This window comes from Sabethes cyaneus, chromosome 2 (assembly GCF_943734655.1).
Source record: "Sabethes cyaneus chromosome 2, idSabCyanKW18_F2, whole genome shotgun sequence".
NCBI classification, from domain to species: domain Eukaryota; kingdom Metazoa; phylum Arthropoda; class Insecta; order Diptera; family Culicidae; genus Sabethes; species Sabethes cyaneus.
In genome coordinates, this window is record NC_071354.1 from 238261623 (window position 1) to 238280887 (window position 19265).

The window sequence follows — 19265 nt, forward strand, 5'->3', positions numbered from 1 at the left end:
TGGCTCTGCTGGCTTCACACCCGAATGAGGCAACCGACAGAAAGTGAGTCTCTCCAAAAAGCCTCATCAGCCATGCGTTCCTCCTCGTCCTCCTGGTATCTGGCTGGTATCGGACTTTCGAAGAGTGTAGGCTATTTAAATTTTTCCCCGTTTCATATTTTATCTGTCCGATGGTTGTGTGTAGGAAAGGAACACATAAGTAGTAGGGTGACCTGAAAGCACAACCGAAACAAGCCGTCTAATGGTCTGGTGAGAGCTTTCAACCCTCAATCATGGACACCCTAATTAGTGTTGATTGTGCTTTCTGCCGCTTTGCTGCCGTACTCGTACTGGTACTCGTACGTACTTATGCTTCTGCATTACAAGTTATGACTCGGATGTGGGTAAGTCGCGTTGATCACACAGTCACCAGTCGGTCGAATGAAGCAATATCATACATCTTGGTAACGACCGAGACCCTCCCCCCCCTCCTCCCGTTCCTCCCATCACACATGATCTGCTGCTGGTAGGGCTTTCGAGGCAAAGTGCCATACGTACTTTCCATTCCATTCCGTTCCATTGCGAGCCACGTGAAATTGTCACCGCCAGAGTTGCCAGCAACCGTAAATTGATACGTATTTTTCCGCTCTCTCGTTCTTTTTTTCTCAACAGACAGCAACACGGCCATTCGATGTCGCCCATTAGTCGGATGACTGCATCAGGCAAGACAGTTCTCCATTATCGTCGTTGCCGCTAAGTCGATCGTCGTTTGCCACGGAGCCACGGAGCTACGGAGCTACGGTGCGCGCGGAGCATGAAAGCAGCTGGAAGAGTTCCGTCAGTCGTCGTCGTCGTCGTCACGCGAAGTTTGAACTAGTCCTCGAGAGGGGACGAAACAAACGAAAGAGCTGTTTGTGTGCGAGCTGATCGGGTGCAAACGGAAAAGGGTGTTTTAAGAGCTCGCACTAGAGCGTTGGAAGTGTGGAAGATAAAACAAATGGAATATGCAACGCAACGCATCGCAACGGTTGTGCCAATGCGATCACTAATTGCGAGTGTGTAGTGTGAAGAAGTTCAGTAGAGAAGAGAAGCTTGTTTGCCAAGCCATTGATCTGTGGAGTTTCCGATCGAAGTGCTGTCGATCCCGAGTGTCGTCGTGTCCGGGGGTTTAGTTAGTGCCGCGAGATCGAAAGTGAAAACAAATCAGCAGTGGTGGTGCCTAAATGTTGCCCAAGTCCAAACCAAAAGTGATCACAATAAATTACAGATTTACGCCAAGCAATTTCCGCTTTCAGTAAAGCTGCTTAATAAAAGTGCTTTGTTGTGTGGATCGTGCATCGTTTGAAAGTGACAGTGCCGGGGATCAATTTCGGTCGGTTCGGACTGGATTGAGCGGTCAAACGTTGATGGCTTGTTGAGGCCGGGCGTCTCGACGAAATGGAAGCAGACGTCCTGAACGCACTGAACACCCAAACGGCTTACATTCCCGGCGGACGAGACCGCGATGGGCATCCGCTGATCGTAATTCCCGTTCCGTTTTACGACAATTTGCCATGGATGAAGGGGTTTCTGGAAACGACGGTTAAATATATATTGACCACCTTGAGGTAGGTTTTTTTCCGGTTGTTGATTTTAAATAGGAATTCAAACGTAGATAGTCACCTTCAAGTCACGATCTTGCTTTTCCTTCCGTAACGACTAATAACGCGCGAGAATGCGGTCTACCGTGCAGTCCCACACGCCCTCTGTCTGAGCTGCGCTCAAGTGTATCGTTTCCGTATAACCTTCATAGCTAGACCATGTTTTCAATTTTAAATTAGGGCATGTTTGAATTGGTGAGCAGCACAATTTGACAAGTGTTTGATCATTCAGAAGCGATCTAACAAGTGTTCTTTTTAGGTGGGTTTCCGTGCCAGAAATAGAAATTACTTTTGTTAGAAAACTGTAACAAAAATAGAGGTCAACAAATTTCTAAACCACAAAGTTAAGAATTGTTTGCATTGCGGTGAGTTACATTGCTAGAAAATATCTTAGCATTCCTTATAAAAGTTTATTTATACGCTTGTTTTCAACCAATAAAAAAGCGGCTTCCTTTTGATATAAAACTGGGTCGTTTTGTTACCACATGTAATTTACCAGCAGCAAAGCAGTGATAATTCCCTTTCCTTTACAGGCTATAGCCTGTATATTTTTAAATAATAAAACTATTGGATAACAGCGAAACCATAATCGCCATCTAGGGGTGGTAAGAAGTGGGTCCATCATGATCATCATTATTATCAATTGAAAGGATAATCAACTGAGTTTTATCACAAAAGCACCTTTCATTTTTTTCGGTAAGAAGACATGCCGGGTGAAAGGAATATCACATGGGATGGTGTGCCATACAAAGTCTACTTTCAATTTTCTCCATTTCTGAAGCCACAAACTTCTTAGCGAGTGACCTGGCCGCTTAGGGGTTTTAGTTGGTCACTTTTGCGGCATCCGGCATTGTCCAGACTAATCATAACTAATATAATAATTTACTAAAGCAACATGTCGTTTCCGCCTAAGCGCTCTAACGACACAAAATTATTAGAGCTTATAGTTTATGTCTACTACTACTGGAATGGATGCAGTGCACAGTGATGTTAGCGCTGCTTTTGATCGCATGCAACAGATGTTTCACAAGGAAGTGTTTTAGAACCAATGATTTTCCTCGTACGTTCGTTCCATGATACCGTCAAGATGGAAGTTATTTTATGCGAACATTTATTATTAAATATTTGTTGCTATACAATTTGCAGAAGACTGTAAGCAGATGCAGGATTTGGTCAACCGATTCACAGTTTAGTGATTTCTAAATGCTCAAATTGAAATAAAAACACATATCTGATGAAAATGGCTTCTTCTTCTCTATATTGTTTCTCCCAAAATTTTGAGAGACGAACTGGATTTAAATCTTCTAACTGAACCAGGTTATAATAATATAATTATTATAATTAAATAATTATAAAAATAAAATTATAAATAATTATAGTTATTATAATATAATAACTATTCAGGTGTTATTTCGGAAACAACCCTAAGCCTGTGATTTTCAAAGCCAAGTACAATAAAATAGAACATAAAGCTTACTTCATATAGAATTAGAACAAATTGTTGCTTATATTGTGGCGCTGTTGGTGGACGAATTTGGAAATTGCTGGCGCCCACGAGTCGGAAATTTTGTTAGCTTCACCTATGTATTTTTGACATACCGCAAAACGACTGTATTTTGTAAACAAACAACATGGAAGCCGAAAGAAGGGAAATCTGCATCCAGGCTAGCTAAACAGCTGTACCTGCAATTGCTCAGAAATACTGTATGGCGCGTTATCAAACGTTATTAGGAAATATTGACGACGATTCGGCATCCTCAAGCTAATCATCGGAGTGGAACTGTCGACCGGAAACTGCGAGGTAGGGTTTTGAAGACCATCAAGAGGAATCCCAATCTGTCGGACCGTGATTTGGCCAGAAAACTTGGTGCTGCCCATAGTAGCGTCAGGAGGATTCGACTGCGGGTAGGAATCAAGTCGTAACGAGCTAGCAAACAGCCAAACCGAACCATAAAACAGAGCAGTGTGGCCAAAATCGCTAACCAAGTTCGACGGGTGTCTTCTGATGGACGATGAAACCTATGTCAAGGCTGACTTCGGGCAAATGCCAGGTCAATTTTACTTGGCAACGGCACGGGAGATGTTCCAAGCAAATTTAAATTTGTTTTTGCCGACAAATTTGCACGAAAATTTATGATTTGGCCGGGCATTTGCAGCTGTGGCAGACAAACGAAAGCTTTCGTTACAAATAAGACAATAACGTCGAAACTGTACCAAATGGAGTGTGTTGAATTTTGCCGTTCATTCGATCTTATCACCATCCCGTGATGTTTTGGCCAGATTTGGCAAGCTGTCATTACTGTAAAGTCGTTCAAGAATGGTATGCAGAGAAAGGGGTCCAGTTTGTTCCGAAAGACCCTAACCCACTCAATTTTCCGCCCAGTTCCGCCCTATTGAGAAATACTGGGAAATCATGAAGAGGAAACTCAAGGCAAAGGGAAAAGTTGTCAAAGACATCAATCAGATGAAGACCTGGTGGAATAAGATTGCCAAAACGATAGACGAAGAAAGTGTGCGCCGCCTAATGCGCCACATTACAGGAAAAGTTCGAGAATTCCTTCGTAACCGTGATGAATAATTTTATCCGTATTTTTTCGTAAAAGTATGAAGAAAATGCTACATCTGTGTAAGAAAAGATCTTGAATTCAATAACAAATAACTGAAATACACGCAATTGTTTTTCTTCCAATACATTCTGAAGCATGCCTTAATTTTTTCCTGGTATTTCTTTCGTATTTTTCATCAAAGGTATTAAAATAAACAATGTCTGAAAAAATCAAAACAATTTCTCTGGTCTTTTTTGGGAAAACTAGAAGATATTTTATGGACCTCGATACTGCTTTCCTTCAAAGTTCCATTGCTTTACAAAAATGGAAAAATTTAAGGTCTCTTCATCCCAAAACTAAGTGTTAATTTTGCCCTTTCCTGGCTATTTTTTCTACTTTTCTTGAACTTTTCATTGAAGTTTTTCTTTGACTGTTCTTGAGTTCTGTCTTTAACTTCTGTTTGACTCTGGCTTAGAATTTTTTTTTTTGATTCTGTGTTTGAGTCTTCCTACGACAGTTGATTTGAGCTCTTTTTGGCTCTATTAAGATAGACTATGTTTGGATTCTTTTGACCTTATTTGGTAATTTTGAAAGTATTTTTAGATTTTTGGGATTGTTTTTGATTTTTTAAAAATCTATTTTTTAGGACTTTTCTGAACTCTTCCTGGATTGTTCTGGGACCCTTTTTAGTCTCTTTTTTAACTTCTTTTTTGTGTTAGATTATAGTCACTTTAACACTTTTAGGTCATTCGTGACTTCGGCGGGGTTGGGATTGAACCCGTGTCCTCGGCGTGAGAGGGGTGAATGCTAACCAATACATCGGGACCGACCCCTTCAACTTTTTTTTGGCTCTGTTCGTTTTCAACTAGTGGAGTAGGGCGGGGCATAAGTGCGATGTTTGAAGTTGTTATCAATTTTCGTGAGATATAAAGAAGGACAACAACATTATATATTTTATAGTGATGCAGTAACTCAATGTCTTTACATTCAACTATAAGTCATCTGCGGTAATAGTGTTTTGCAAAATAAATTCTTCTTTCTTCTGATCAAGTGCCGATTCGCATTTTTACCCCACTAGCGGGGCAAAAGTGCGAATACCGCGTGCGAATACCAAGTGCGAAGCTCGAATCCATGAAATTAGCACAACAGTAGCTAACGAAACCATATGATCTCCAATCTACGGTATGTTTCGGTAAAAAATATTCTCAATTTTCACCTTTTCTATTTTGCGCTGGTGTATTGAAGCCTCCGTTAGATCGAAACTTTTCCAAACGTTTGTTTTTTGAGCCATCAGCGGAAAAACATTGTTTTCCTTCGGCCAACATCTGTAGAGCACACAGTTTTCGGCAGATCTTCCATTTCTAGTATCTGTAATATAATGCCTAAAACCTATACCTATAAAGAAGGATTTCTGTCTGTCTGTCGGTCCGTATGTTCCTTATAGAATCGAAAACTCCTGAACCAATCGGCATGAAAATGTGCATGTAGAGGTTTTTTGGGGCCAGGAAAGGTTTTAGTGATGGTTAGAAACCCTTCCCCCCACTAAGAGGGGGGGCTACCATAAAAATGAAACACAAATTTCTGCATAACTCGTCAACTAATCAAGCAAATAGAACAAAATTTGGCATATGGGTGTTTTCGGCGACAAGAATTTATTCTATGGTAAATTGAGACCCCTCCCCTCTTTATAAGGGGAATTATAACTCCTCTCCTCTTTAAAAGGGGGGGCTTCCATACAAATTTCCTCATAACTCGAGAACTAATCAAGCAAATGGAACCAAATTTGGGATGTGAAAGTTTTCTAGGGCATGCATATTTTCTATGGTGAATTAGAACCCCTCCCCACTTTAAGAGGGGGGCTCCTATACAAACGAAATACAAATTTCCTCATAACTCGAGAACTAATCAAGCAAATGGAACCAAATTTGACATGTGGGTGTTTTTGGAGACAAAAATTTTTTCTATGATGAATTGGGACCCCTACCCACTTGAGGAGGGGGGGCTCCTATACAAAAGAAATTCAAATTTCCTCATAACTCGAGAACTAATCAAGCAAATGGAACCAAATTTGGCATGTAGAGATTTCTGGAGGCAAAATATTTTCTATGGTGAATTAGGACCCCTCCCAACTTTAAGAGGGGGTGCTTCTACACGAATGAAATATAAATTTCCTCATAATTCGAGAACTAGTCAAGCAAATGGAACCATATTTGGCATGTGGGTGTTTTTGGAGGCAACCATTTTTTCTATGATGAATTAGGACCCCTTACCTTTTTAAGAGGGGGGGCTCTCATACAAACGAAATACAAATTTCCTCATAACTCTAGAACTAATCAAGCAAATGGAACCAAATTTATCATGTGGGTGTTTTTGTAGGCAAGAATATTTTCTATGGCATATTTTCTATGGATTTCTTCACTTTAAGAGGGGGGGGGGCTCCTATACAAATGAAAAACAAATTTCCTCATAACTCGAGAACTAATCAAGCAAATGGAACCAAATTTGACATGTAAGTGGTTTTGGACGCAAGATTTTTTTCTATGGTGAATTGAGACCCCTCTCTTCTTTAGAAAGCGAGTTATGGCCCATCTCCCCTTTAAGAGGGGAAATGCAAATTTCCTCTTATCTCGAGAACTAATCAATCAAATGGAACCAGATTTGGCATGTCGGAGTTTTAGATGGCAGAAATTTTTTATTTTTTTTATGGGAGCCTGGACCACTGCGACCATTAGTTAGATCTATTGTAGTAATTTTTTTCTATGGTGAAATTCGACCCCTTCCCCTTTTAAGAGGGGAGCTCCCATACAAATGAAATTCAAATTTCCTTATAACTTGAGAACTAATCAAGCAAATGGAACCAAATTTGGCATGTGGGAGATTTTGGAGTCTTGAATTTATTTTACGATAGTTAGAGACCTCTCACCCCTGTGGTAGGGGGATATGGACTCTCATACAAATAAAACAGAAATTTTTGCGAAACTCAAAAACTAATCGAACTCGAGAAATTCGAGACTCTTCCATAAAACATTAGTCAATACAAGACCACAAAAACTATCTATAGTAACACTAGATCATTCAGGACGAGGCTGTCGCGAGTGTTGTCGGTGACCCGCGGCGGAAGCGCCGCCCACTGGGGGGCAGGCTTGTTATTTCCTCACTCATTGTGCAAAAAGTGCAACTTTTTTTGTTCCACACAATGAGCAGAACTGCTTTCAGAAATGAGAAGTAAATCCACACAATGAGAAACAGACTAAACACAATGAGAAAAACTGACGTGCAGAAAAATTTCTTAATGCGCTCTTTAAATGAGCAACTTTCGGTTTTGCTCCCGGTCCTCTCGGTAGCTACAGCAGTAAACGTGGAAACAAAACAACCGGTGCGCGTACAGCAGCTATAGACTCAGAGGCGTCAAGACAATCAAAAGTCGTTAAATTTTGAATCTTAGCGGAGAATTGCCTTTGTTTATAATGGGACTTTCCTGTTGGTACGCGTCAAGAAGCAAATGTATGGGAATTCAAATGTTGCCATATCTAAATAACATTTTTCGCACTGTTGCCGTTGTGACATGCCTAACCATATGATGCAGTTGCGTTCACGGGCAGCCAAACTCAACTGAATATACTAAATGTAAGAATCATGATTCAACTGCATTAATGGATTAATATTTTTCTGATGGCAATGACCGCTACTGATAATCGTCGTTTTTTCTCAACGTTAAAACTACCCGTAGTTGTCATACGTCAGCGCATCGCATCAACGTATTCAAAGTTCAAAACATTCTCCTCAATGAGTAGCACAGTGTGCGGTTGCTCATACAACTGCGTTCAGCAAGAAAGAGCACAGTTAAAATGAAACGGAGCAGAATAAATCGCGTTGAAGACTGAGCACAGTTTGAATTTTTCTCTTCTCTTTTTTTCTTCTGAGGAGGTGCCATCCCTGCTGGGGGGCTTGCAAAACTCGAGATTGTGACAAAGATCATCCGAGATTCATGATTTATGTACAACACAGGGTAATTTGTGGCAATACGAAGTTTGTCGGGTCAGCCAGTTGTATATAATTAGCTATACATCTTTGTCTCGTCCATGAATCGCACTTTTGCCCTGTCCGTGATACGCACCTTTACCCCGCTTCGCTAAGCGCTTGTCGGAGTTAGATTAAATAATGGAAAAGCGAAATATATTTTGTAAATTCTTTTCACCGTATTTACAAAACAGATATGTGCGTGATGTAAAACGCTGCTACAAATTTTTAACAAGTAATATCCTCCTGTTGATATCGTATTTGCCGTATTTCGAAAAATCAACTCAAAACCGCCCTAAAATAACATTTGCACATAACTCAGCAACTATGCTTCGTAAGCAACCAAACTTTACGTTAGATTCAAGCTGTCAAAGTAGTTACCCATTCATGCCAATGTAATTAATTTACTCGGATAAACCGAGCACCGATAAATCATTGAATCGCACTTTTACCTCCATATTGGATTACACCGAACAAGTTAGCTTCGAGGTACGACGGTGGTCTAACAAGCCAGTCGTCGTATGCTTGAATCTCGGCTAGGTGGTGCTTGCTAGATAGAGTCAGTAGGATCGTTGCACTGGCCCCGTAATTTTCCTGTCCTCTAACAGCCGGCTGCGAAGTCTGTCGATAAAGAAGGGTAATGTCTAACAGACGGTATAAACCCAAGGCTTTGTTGTTGTTTGGATTACACTGAAGTCGCATTTTACGCAATTATTTTTACGTGAATTTTGGAATTTACGCGGAACGTATCTTTTACAGTGTGACACATATATATTCGAACGCCAATTTTTTTTTTTTTTTTGCTTGCAACGGCATATACAATTAATGCAATCAAACTAAGACCATTTGTGTGTGTCTTAAGTCTTACTTGGCGTAGTTTCATTTTCGTATTGTGTCTCGTTCGGTGTGCATGTAACATTGCACAATGGGCAAAAACGAGCTCGTAATCCCAAGAATTAGAAACCGCTAGTTTGGAATCTTACAAGATACCTATTCCTCTGCAAAAAAAATGCAGGAAATCGATTGATGATGGTTTCATCTTGTGCAGACTTCCGGAAGTGGTCCATTTTGCCTTATTAGCCCCAAAAATCATGATAAAAGCTAATTAAACAGTATAAAAACTTATTTGCCGCAAGTGAAATGAACTCAAACATCTTTCAAACGTTGTTAAAACATCAAAAGAAACCAATCCCATTCATTCCATACTGTGCGAAACGCAAGTATAGTCCAAAATGGATTCCCAATTCACCCCTAAATACATAGTAAAACCTAATTAAAACTATTAAAAGTAATTCAATGACAGGGGAATAATGTCGAACAGCACCAGTACATTCGAAAAATATCAGGAGAGTTGAATATCATCGATTTAGTACCGTGGTGTATTCACAATCGGTCCGTTTTGCCTGATTCGCTCCTACACACTTAAAAAAAAGTGCCGAAGTCAGCAAAATTTTGCCGAGATTTGGACAGCCGAGCGTTCGGTAAAATTTTTTATGATGCCAAACGTTAGTAAAGATCCGTAAACGTCGATTTGCAAAATTGAAATTTTTACCGAACGCTCGGCTGTCCAAATTTCGGCAAATTTTGCTGAGTTTTTTAAGTGTGTAGATCTACAAAAATACGTGCATTTACTATTGCGTAAAAAATTCGTAATTTTTCTACGATGGTGTCTTTAGAGAAGTTTTTCAATAAAAAACAGCGCATCTTTTTGGACTATTAAGGTGACCTTATATTCATCTATCAGGGTGATACAAACTTTTGTTTTTTTTAGTCCGTCCAAAAAAAAATTTTTCTTCAGAAAAATTATTACGCACTAAAATGAGCAACTTTGCTGAATATTGTAACTATATCTCTTTCACTAGTTGCGAGATATAATGATTTGTTTAAAAAGTACACTTAAAAATTAATTATGCACAATAACTTTGCATCCAATTTATTTACTGCTTTCAACTGTTCTCCAAAGTTATTCAGTATGATAAAATACACATTTTTTGTGAACATTGTTTTTGCCTTTGAGTTAGTTTTAATCGCTTTAATTAGGTTATCTATGTATATAGGGGTGATTGGGCAAAATGGACCATTCTTGCATTTTGCACAGTATCGAATGGATAGGATTTGATTCTTCTGACGTTTTGATAACATTTGGAAGCTATTTGAGTTCATTTTACAGGCAGCAAAGAAGTTTCTAAATTATTTAATTAGATTTTATCATGATTTTTGGGGCTAATAGGGCAAAATGGATCACTTCCGGAGGTCTGCGCAGGATGAAACCATCACCAATCGATTTCCTGCATTATTTTTACATAGGAATAGGTATCTTGTAAGTTTCCAAACCAGCAGCGGCTTCTATTTCTTGGGATTACGTGCTCGTTTTTGCCCATTGTACGTTGTTTGAGTTACGGTCGTTGATGATAAATAAATTCCGGAACGGTGTTACATGCGGCACTAACACTCCTTAGACTCTCTCTAAAAAATATTTCTTAGACTTTGTGTTTGAATCTACGACTCTTGATTTACCTTTTTTGAGCTTTTTTCGGCTTGTTTCAGACTTTTTGAAATTTTATCAATCTTCTCTTGATTTTATTAAACTTTTTTGGTACTCTTCAGACTGGTTTTAGGTTTTTTGGAATCTTTTTTCTTTGGATTTTTCTTGAACACTAGAATGATGATAGGAGAGAGAGAGGGTACGTACCACGACCGCTTCACGGTCGAATCTCCAAGCGTTGACCCGATGACATACTACCACGAGGCTGCGGTTTACCTTGGTTCTTATGATCTCCGGGAATAACGGCCAAGGTGGGTAGCGCTGCCTTCCGTTTTCCGGATCGTCCAGAATTGTCTTACGTTCTCTTCGTCCGAAATCGGTGGCGTCTTCTTTCGTTGGTTGTCGTCCACAACTGTCACATTTACCCACGATACTCCTCGTGGCATCCGTTAATTCGCTAGCCGATTTCGCCGTAGAGCTGGCGATGTTCTGCTACGACCGCTTTAGCGTGCGATCACCAACTGATTGCCAGGTATAAAAGTCAAACCTTTGACGGTTGGCTTTAAACTTTCTTAGCAATATTCAGCACTTCTGCTGTCCGAAAAATTGCACATTCGGAAACTACTACAGCGTTTTAACTTTTTAGCTGTCTGACGCTGGACGTAGTCCATCGCATGGTTCGAGCTCGACTGATCCCCTTTTCAGCCTATCCGTCCTCCACCTTCCTTCATCCTCTATCTCCCTCTCGTCGACTATCTCCCTTCTCACTCCTCTAACCGGATACAGTGGGTTCGCTATTAAACTTACTTTGCGTTTCAGATAACCGAACCGGTTGAGAGCTCCCAGGGTTGTGTCTGGTTCAAACGGTTTTTATTTGTTAGTAATTACTTAAAACTATGTTAAACAAAAAATAACAAATATTATAATAGCAAAACATTTAATAAACTAACAACAATGATATAGAGCCGGTGATACAAAAAACAATAATTTACAACTTAAGAACTAAACACTAAACTGAAAAACTCTTTCATTGTACCGATCTATTTGAAAGTGATCGGTAACAAACTATTTTTGAGCGTTTTTGGGTTGTTTGATTGTTGTTTTTTACTGTTTTGGAATTTGTTTGGCAAATCACAGCAGCTTAACATGACACATTCAGCTCTTGCATCCACGACTCTTTTTTTGGCTCATCGCAGTAGTAGGAGTATCCGAAGATTTTTTCACCTTGAGAAGCGCTCAGTTTGCGGTTAGAAAATTCGCCTGGGGACGCAGGGCTCGGACTAGGCACAGTCAGGCTTGCATTGGGTCGTTGTGACCAGCGAGCAATTGCCGTCCGCACCGTTCAATAACTCGCTGACATATCATCGTTTGTCAGTTTAGTCCAAATTTGTTCATCCATCCATGCCAGAGTGAAAACCCTTCGGTTTTGGTGTTTCGGCAGAAACACGCATTGTAATATTCTTTCGCAGAAAGTTTTCATTTTCCGACCGAATCCCTAGTCACAAAAGGATATTGTCCGTCCGATCGGATGTGTGCATAAAGGCTATTCATCTGAACGAAGAAAAAATCTAAAGAACGTTGTTTAGTGCACGAACATTGCATTGGTTTGGAGATAGTTTATGCATTTGTTTTGGATGCTTTTTAGAATCTTAATTCAATTCAATTTAGTCGTTCTTCGGATTACTCCTAGACTGCTTTGGGACTTGTTTTAAACTTATTTTCATCTCTTCGAACGGTTTTTAGACTTTTTCATGTACGTCTTTTTGTAATGTTTTTCGACTGATTTTGAACTGCGCTGCAACTCACCTTGGAAGTCGCTTTTAGACACTTGTTTAAGGTCTTTTTGGACTGTTTATTCCCGTTTCGGGTGGCTTTTGACCGGTTTTTAACTCTTTTTGAATTAATTTTATACTTTTTTGGACTGCTTTCGGATTCGTTTTGGACTCTTTGAACTTTTTTTTCGTACTTTTCGACTTTAATTTTTGTTTTTTATTTTGAATCTCAATCTTGGATTTTTCTTTCTTTTGGGATTTGTTTTTTCAGGTTTTTCGGGCCAGTTTTGACACGTTCAAAAGCGTTTAATTTGAACCTTTTTCGGAACATTTTTAAAAATCTTTTCGTTTGCTAGATTTTATTCGTGGAATTTCTGCTTGGACTCTTAAAAGGTGTTGTTTTCTATAGTTTTAAATTATTTTTGAACTAATTTTTTAAAATTGATCTCTTAGAACTAATTTTAGACTTCTCCTGGACATGTTTTTGACCCTTTTAAGCTGAAGCTGAAAGGGGAGCTTTTGAGCCCTTTTAAGCTGAACAAAAAAAATCACCCGGATAATCGAGTTTGTTTTTTCACCCAGATAATCGAGTCCGACCTGTATTTTGATACTTTTAGACTGTTTTAAGCTGCTATTTGATTTTTATTGATTTGTTTTATGTCTTTTTTTTTTGTGAGCATTTTTGGACTTATTTTAAACATTTTTTATTTTTTGGATTTTTTGAGATTTTTTTGGAGTCTTTTTGTCGTTTTTGAGCTCTGCTCGGCTCATTTTTGGACTTATTTTAGACAATTTTCAATCTCTTTATGAGTTTTTTTGATCTTTTATGGACTCTTTTAAGCTTTTAAATTATTCTTTGACTCGTTTTGGACTATATTTCCGTCTTTTTTGCATTTGATATTTGATATTTGTACCGTTTTTGAACTCTTTTTGCACTATTTTTGAGGTTTTTGTTGGAACTTTTTCCGAATTTGGTTAGAGTTTACAACCGTGAATATCAGATCGCATTTAAATTTCAGTCTTCTGCCTATGTGGTTTTTTTAATTAAGGGATATTCATACATTGCGTGTAATAGACAGCGCCCAAAACTTGGTGGGTGAAACCGACAATGTTGCAAATTGAGCGAGAAATAAAGTATGCCCAGTCTCATGCGAGCGAGCGATAAGAAGCACAGCGTCCAACGCTTACGCAACTGATGCAAGTGTACGATAAATAACCGCCGATGCTGTGTGCATACACCTACTCACTAGCAAGTGCATAGCCTTGAAGTGTCTTTCTGCACAGCCCGCTCACAAAACCAACAACTCGTGAGTAGCCAACAGCCGCCCGTACTAGCTAGTGGCATTCTAGAATATTTTTTTTGCTCACCTTACGCCCTTACTTATACACGCGGATAAGACTGCGAGTCCTCGTGAATGATCTGTGTCAGTTAGGCCATTGCAAATCATTTTAAAAGTTTTTGTCAGCCCCCCCTTCCTTGGAAATTGGCTTGAAAAATTGGAAGGCAAAAAAATAATTTGTAGGATATGAGTTAATTTTTTTTTTATAAAATCAATTGTCTGTGGACTCTACAGCCTGAAAAACTTGAAAAATGAGTGCACGAGTTGAGTTAACGCTTCTAGCATGAAATAGAAATGGAAATTCAAACAGTGGAATTTTTTTCAAAAAGATTTTTTTTCGTTTTTGTCTTTTTTTCGTAGATTTTTGCATGGAAATTAACAACGTATATATTAAAAGCAAGAATAGATTTGGTTTTCACGTTTAAACTTAGAATAAAAATGCCTAAAATCCATTTTTTTTGCTCGATTAAAAAATTTTCTTTATTTTTTTCACCCCCCCCCCCCCCCCTTCAGTGGCCCAACACCGAAGGGACAAACACTTTTTAAAATATTTGTAATGGCCTTACTCGGATTGCAATGACGAGCGAGAGTGGCGACCCTGGCCGATAGCTAAATACACACTCGCTAAAACTTGTCGCAGTGCATGAAAAAATAAGAGCGAGAGTCCGAAGGAGATGCTCATGCCCGCGTATTCGTTAGAACGAAAATGCACGTGTGAGAAAATTAGACCACACGAACACTGGAAATCAGTAAGGGGGTGAGGCCGGCACCTAGCTTTGTCAGTCAGTCAGTCAGTCAATCAGTAATAAAATCACTATCAAAAGAGTTATTTTTAAGTTCACGATTTCGAGCATTCAAACCACTGTGTAATAACCTTTTAGCATTAAAAGAAGGTTTGCTTTTTACTAGCTAGAATTGCCGGCTTAAGGTGAAACGGTACGGAAGCCAACATGGCCGAATCGATAGCACCCATATGCTCACATAGACGCCATTTTTTCGGCCATGTTGGGATTCAGTACCGTATCATCTTAAAGATAAATAAAGCAAGCACAAAACCTATGAAAGGATAAAATAAGTGCACGGACTTACTGTAAATATTATCATGGAATTTTCATCAGCAAGGGTTCCCAAACCTTAATCAATTCAATTAACCAGTTTTAATATAACAGTAAAATTTAATTATTTTCATTCTTTCCACCAATTCCAGTTCCGACACCGTTGCAGCCGGATTCGCGGTTGTTCTCGACGCGCAGAAGTGCTCCTGGCGTTCGGCTCGCCAGTACATTCGGCACGTTCAGTCCCTGCTTGGGCCGAACTTGGACAGCTTTCTGGTCATTCGACCGGATGCCTTTTGGGAGAAGAACCGGGTGGAAAACTGCACCCGACAGCATCGTCAAGGAGAGGTAAGTTTTTATTAATACGTACATTGTGCATGTGACAAACGAGCAGATGCTGTATATATACGTTGATTAATTGATTTTCAACGTGTACTTTTGTAAGTCCAATATGTGATGGCACGTGCTGCAGTGTTTCGGCCCAATGCATATAACGAATTCACCTGTCGATTAGTGTCTGCTGCCTCGTGCTGAAGCGCGAAACGTGCACTTCGTCATGCACCTGTCGGTTTATCGTGGCTTGCGCTTACAACCAACGATAAGGGAAACTTCACGAGAAGGTGCATTTTCTAGAAAAACAATTTATTCAAGTTGAAACTAAGAAAGAAGTTTGTAAGTTTGCCTATCTTGGATACCACAGCTATTCTTCCTATCTTATTAACTTTGAACATATGTTAACAACTAACTGGAATCATACTTTGTTAGAAATCTGATCACACCAGTCATGTTAGAGTTAGAAAACTAGCGCACTTCCCACTGCTGAATAAATTGCCCTGAAACAATGCAGTGCATTTTGCTCACACCACGGTGGGTAGACAACCATAAAGGACAAACGTCAATTATTGCTCATTTTGCATGGTTCATTTCTCTTACCCTCATTGTAATAAATATTGAGGCAAGTAAGCTGGTACCGACGGTACCAGCGTTAACCTTGATTGTTTCACTCAACAGTGCGGTTTGTGACATTTTCATTCTTACGGTAAATGCCAATGGTAAATACCGACGATGCTGTGATGTTCTCAACTAACAGTTGAAAAGAGCCAATCAACCAAATGTAAACAACTCTCACTCGGTTTGCTTACACTTGGCTTACTAGCCCTTTTCAATTGTTGGTCGAGAATTGATCGTGAACGAAACTGAAAGAGATGAAATATTTCATAGCACGAGGAAACCATTGAAGCAATACGTCTGAAAACGACATGAATTCAAACAAGTTACATTCATAAAAACCTTCCCTTTATTTAGGCTTTAGGAGAAATCAACTCTTGTCTTTGTGCACCTTATGCCTATGCAGCCACATGATTAACTTTTTCCAACCAACCCTGATTGGGGTGCATACCAGAGGGTTTTTATGGCATCTTTGGTCTGTGGTAAGCATCATTAGTGTTCGCATTGTTAGAGGTTTGTTTCACGCGCGCACCAAACAATTCTTTCCCACTACCTATTTCTATTCCTGTACTCAAACTGTAGACCGGTAATGAATCAATCTACGGACGGTTAAAATTCATGCCAAATCCCCCCTTTGACAACTCAACTCAACAGTGACATCTTGTTGTACCAAAATTAGTGCCGCGACGCCTCAGCTTGGCCTTGGTTGGCAAACCATTTCCAATTAATTTCATCAATTTCAGCCGTTGTCACTCGACGCACCGCCCGCCCTGCTTTCGTTCGTCTTTTTTTTATTTTGAATGATATTACTCCATCCCATTGCTTGTTCGGTAGCTCTGGGTAATTTATCTTTTTCACACCTGGGAAACCGGGAGCGGCTCTTTGAGGTGCATCAGCACACAATTCGCTACACAAATTGTTTCAAATTAAAGCCTCGATTGCCACACGCCGCCAAGGAAATGTGCTGGGCTGGTGTTTTTCCCACTGTTGCTGTTGCTGCCGATAATTGGACGCTAATAGGAAAAACATCAAAAGAGCAATTGAAAATAAAACTGTTAATGTGAAGAATCGCGAAGTGAAGCAACTCGAAGAGTTGGTCGAAATGGAAGCAGCAAAATCTGTTGGCTTCGAACTAGAAACAAGTGTCCGGAACGGAAGATACGGAAGTGATGTAACATGGTAATTTTTGTTTTGCTAAACTGGCCATCGAGATTGATTACGGTGGGAAAATTATGTAAGACAGTCTTTATGGGAAGCACGATTCTTTGAAAGAACCGGGTATTGATCGTTTGATTTCTCCTTTGATCTACTGCAGAAATAATCCAAGACCCCATTGCGCTAGGGTTTGATCAAACATTTGATTTGTAACAGTTAAATCACTTTATTAGTTTCTATTTGGGATAATGACGATGATCATTACTAACTCATGTACTCTTTACCGTTTACCGTTTCATTATTCCAAGAAGCTAAAAAAAGCCTCAAAAGAAACAAAATCAGCAAATTGTTATCTTTCATTGCCCAAGATAGTATTTCAATCCGACAAACCGTTCTCCGTATTTTTGAAATGTCAAATTGGTTCGAGTTTTTCTTGCACTTCATATGCAACGGCAGTTTCCGCAAATGCTGTAAATTTTGTTCAGCGATGCTAATAATTAATTAGCACAGTAATTAGCTTCTGCTAATTGCCGCTTTCAAAATCAAGAGAATCCTGGTACCATTGAAAAAGTCACTGTTCAGCCGCTGGAGTTATTGATCAGTTTTACTTCTAAAATCATGCTAGCCCGAACGCAACAGTTTGGTGGCCACTACCGGACCATGATGATCACCGATTTACCGAAACCACAAGTGAGAATTTTTACTTTGGAGAAACTGCGGTGGTGCAAAGCTGTGGCGGTGCAACATACCATACCGTGCGTGTCATAATTGATTCGTTTAAAGAAACGTTCAGCGAACAGATATGTTAGGTTCGTACTATAGACTCGTGAATTGGCCAAGCAGTTTAATACCGCTGGACTATGTTTTGTGCGGCTATGTGAAGTCTCTACTCACTAGTCTACGCCAATAAGCCGCAACTTCCAAATAGCTACCACACCTCGGAGGAAAACATTTGCCACGTTATCACTGATATGTGACTTCCATTGCAAAAAGAAGTGATCGGAAAATTGGACTTCTCGTTTCGATAACGTATTTACAACTTTTACCATTTTTGTATCGACTTATGCTGATAAAATTATTTGGTACTTTATGAAAACATTGGTTGAACTTGGAAAAATGATATGTAAACTGTGAAAAATAATTGACTGACTAAGGGGGAGTTTTCGCGTGAGTCCTGATAGAATCCCGTCTGTCCCGATTGTCGTTATAAGTATGTTACGACACCTTTGCAACCTTAGTGCGCCGAGTTCGGCTTCCTTCTTTACATGAAGATGTTAAAGCAGCAAGCCTAACATTGCCTCCATGGATGCAGTTGGTGTTGTGCGCATAGCGCTGGTCACTAACAAACATGCCAAGCGTTGAACTTTGTTTAGCTTAGCCTGCGTTGTCACCTCATACACCTTTAGCTACCGTACAAGAGCGGCATAAGTTAGTCTAGGCCGTGCAGGGGTAGTGTATGACCAAAGGGCTAGTTGATGTTTCAGTCCCCAGCTTTTGCCAAACAGTGAACTGCACGCCCAGATGGCTGTTGTTGCTTTCTTCACAGCATAGTCTAGGTGAGCAGTTCAGTTCAGTTTATGATCCAGGATAATACCCATATGTTTAACTTCATTACTGAAGCTTAGTCTGACGCCATTCAGTGTATGGGGAGTAAGAGTATGTCACCTCCGCCTAGTAAATGGTAACACGACTGTTTTGGAGGGGTTTATACTAAGCCCCTCTCGTAAACACCACGAAATAGTGGTGTTTAGAGCTCCTTGCATACGACCAAACAGTACGCAATGACCTCATAACCATGCTGTGACAGGTTGTGCAAGAGTGCGTCAACCACCAGCGACCAAAGCGAAGGGGGAGAGAATGCTTCCTTGAGAACATTCTTTGATCGCTGAGATTGCGATCGACGTATCTCCCAATGAGACTTTGATTTCTCTGCTTGACAGCAATGCCGTATTAATTGACGGGAAGGACGTGTTGTCGAAAGCGCCTTCAATGTCTAGAAAAGCACAAAGTGCCGTCTCTGGTATTGGAGCGACTTTTTAATCAACGTCATCAGGCAGTGAAGTGCGGTTTTCGTAGATTTATCGCGTTGGTAAGCATGTTGCTTGCCATGCAGAGGGGAGTTCTTTGAGAACTTATTACGGATGTGATTATCCTTTTCCATTAACTTGAGAAGCGTTGATTTCAGACTAATTGGGATGAAAGCTTTTGTCCCAGCGTAAAGCTGGCACGAACGAGATTGATGAGCTCGGGCATTATAATCTCGTTTGATTTTTGTAAAAAGATGGGTAGTATGCCATCCGGACTTGGAGGCTTCATTGATTCAAA

General features: G+C 39.9%; 1 protein-coding gene across 1 annotated transcript in view; it reads left to right on the plus strand.

Moving 5' to 3' along the window:
• The first annotated feature begins 722 nt into the window (after positions 1-722).
• LOC128737489 (SEC14 domain and spectrin repeat-containing protein 1-B) overlaps positions 723-19265 on the plus strand; it is a 63990-nt gene continuing 45447 nt past the window's right edge. The window contains exons 1-2 of the mRNA XM_053832131.1: positions 723-1586; positions 14990-15185. Coding sequence (XP_053688106.1) covers positions 1417-1586; positions 14990-15185 — 366 coding nt within the window. The 5' untranslated portion in view covers positions 723-1416. The remainder of the gene's footprint in view (positions 1587-14989; positions 15186-19265) is intronic.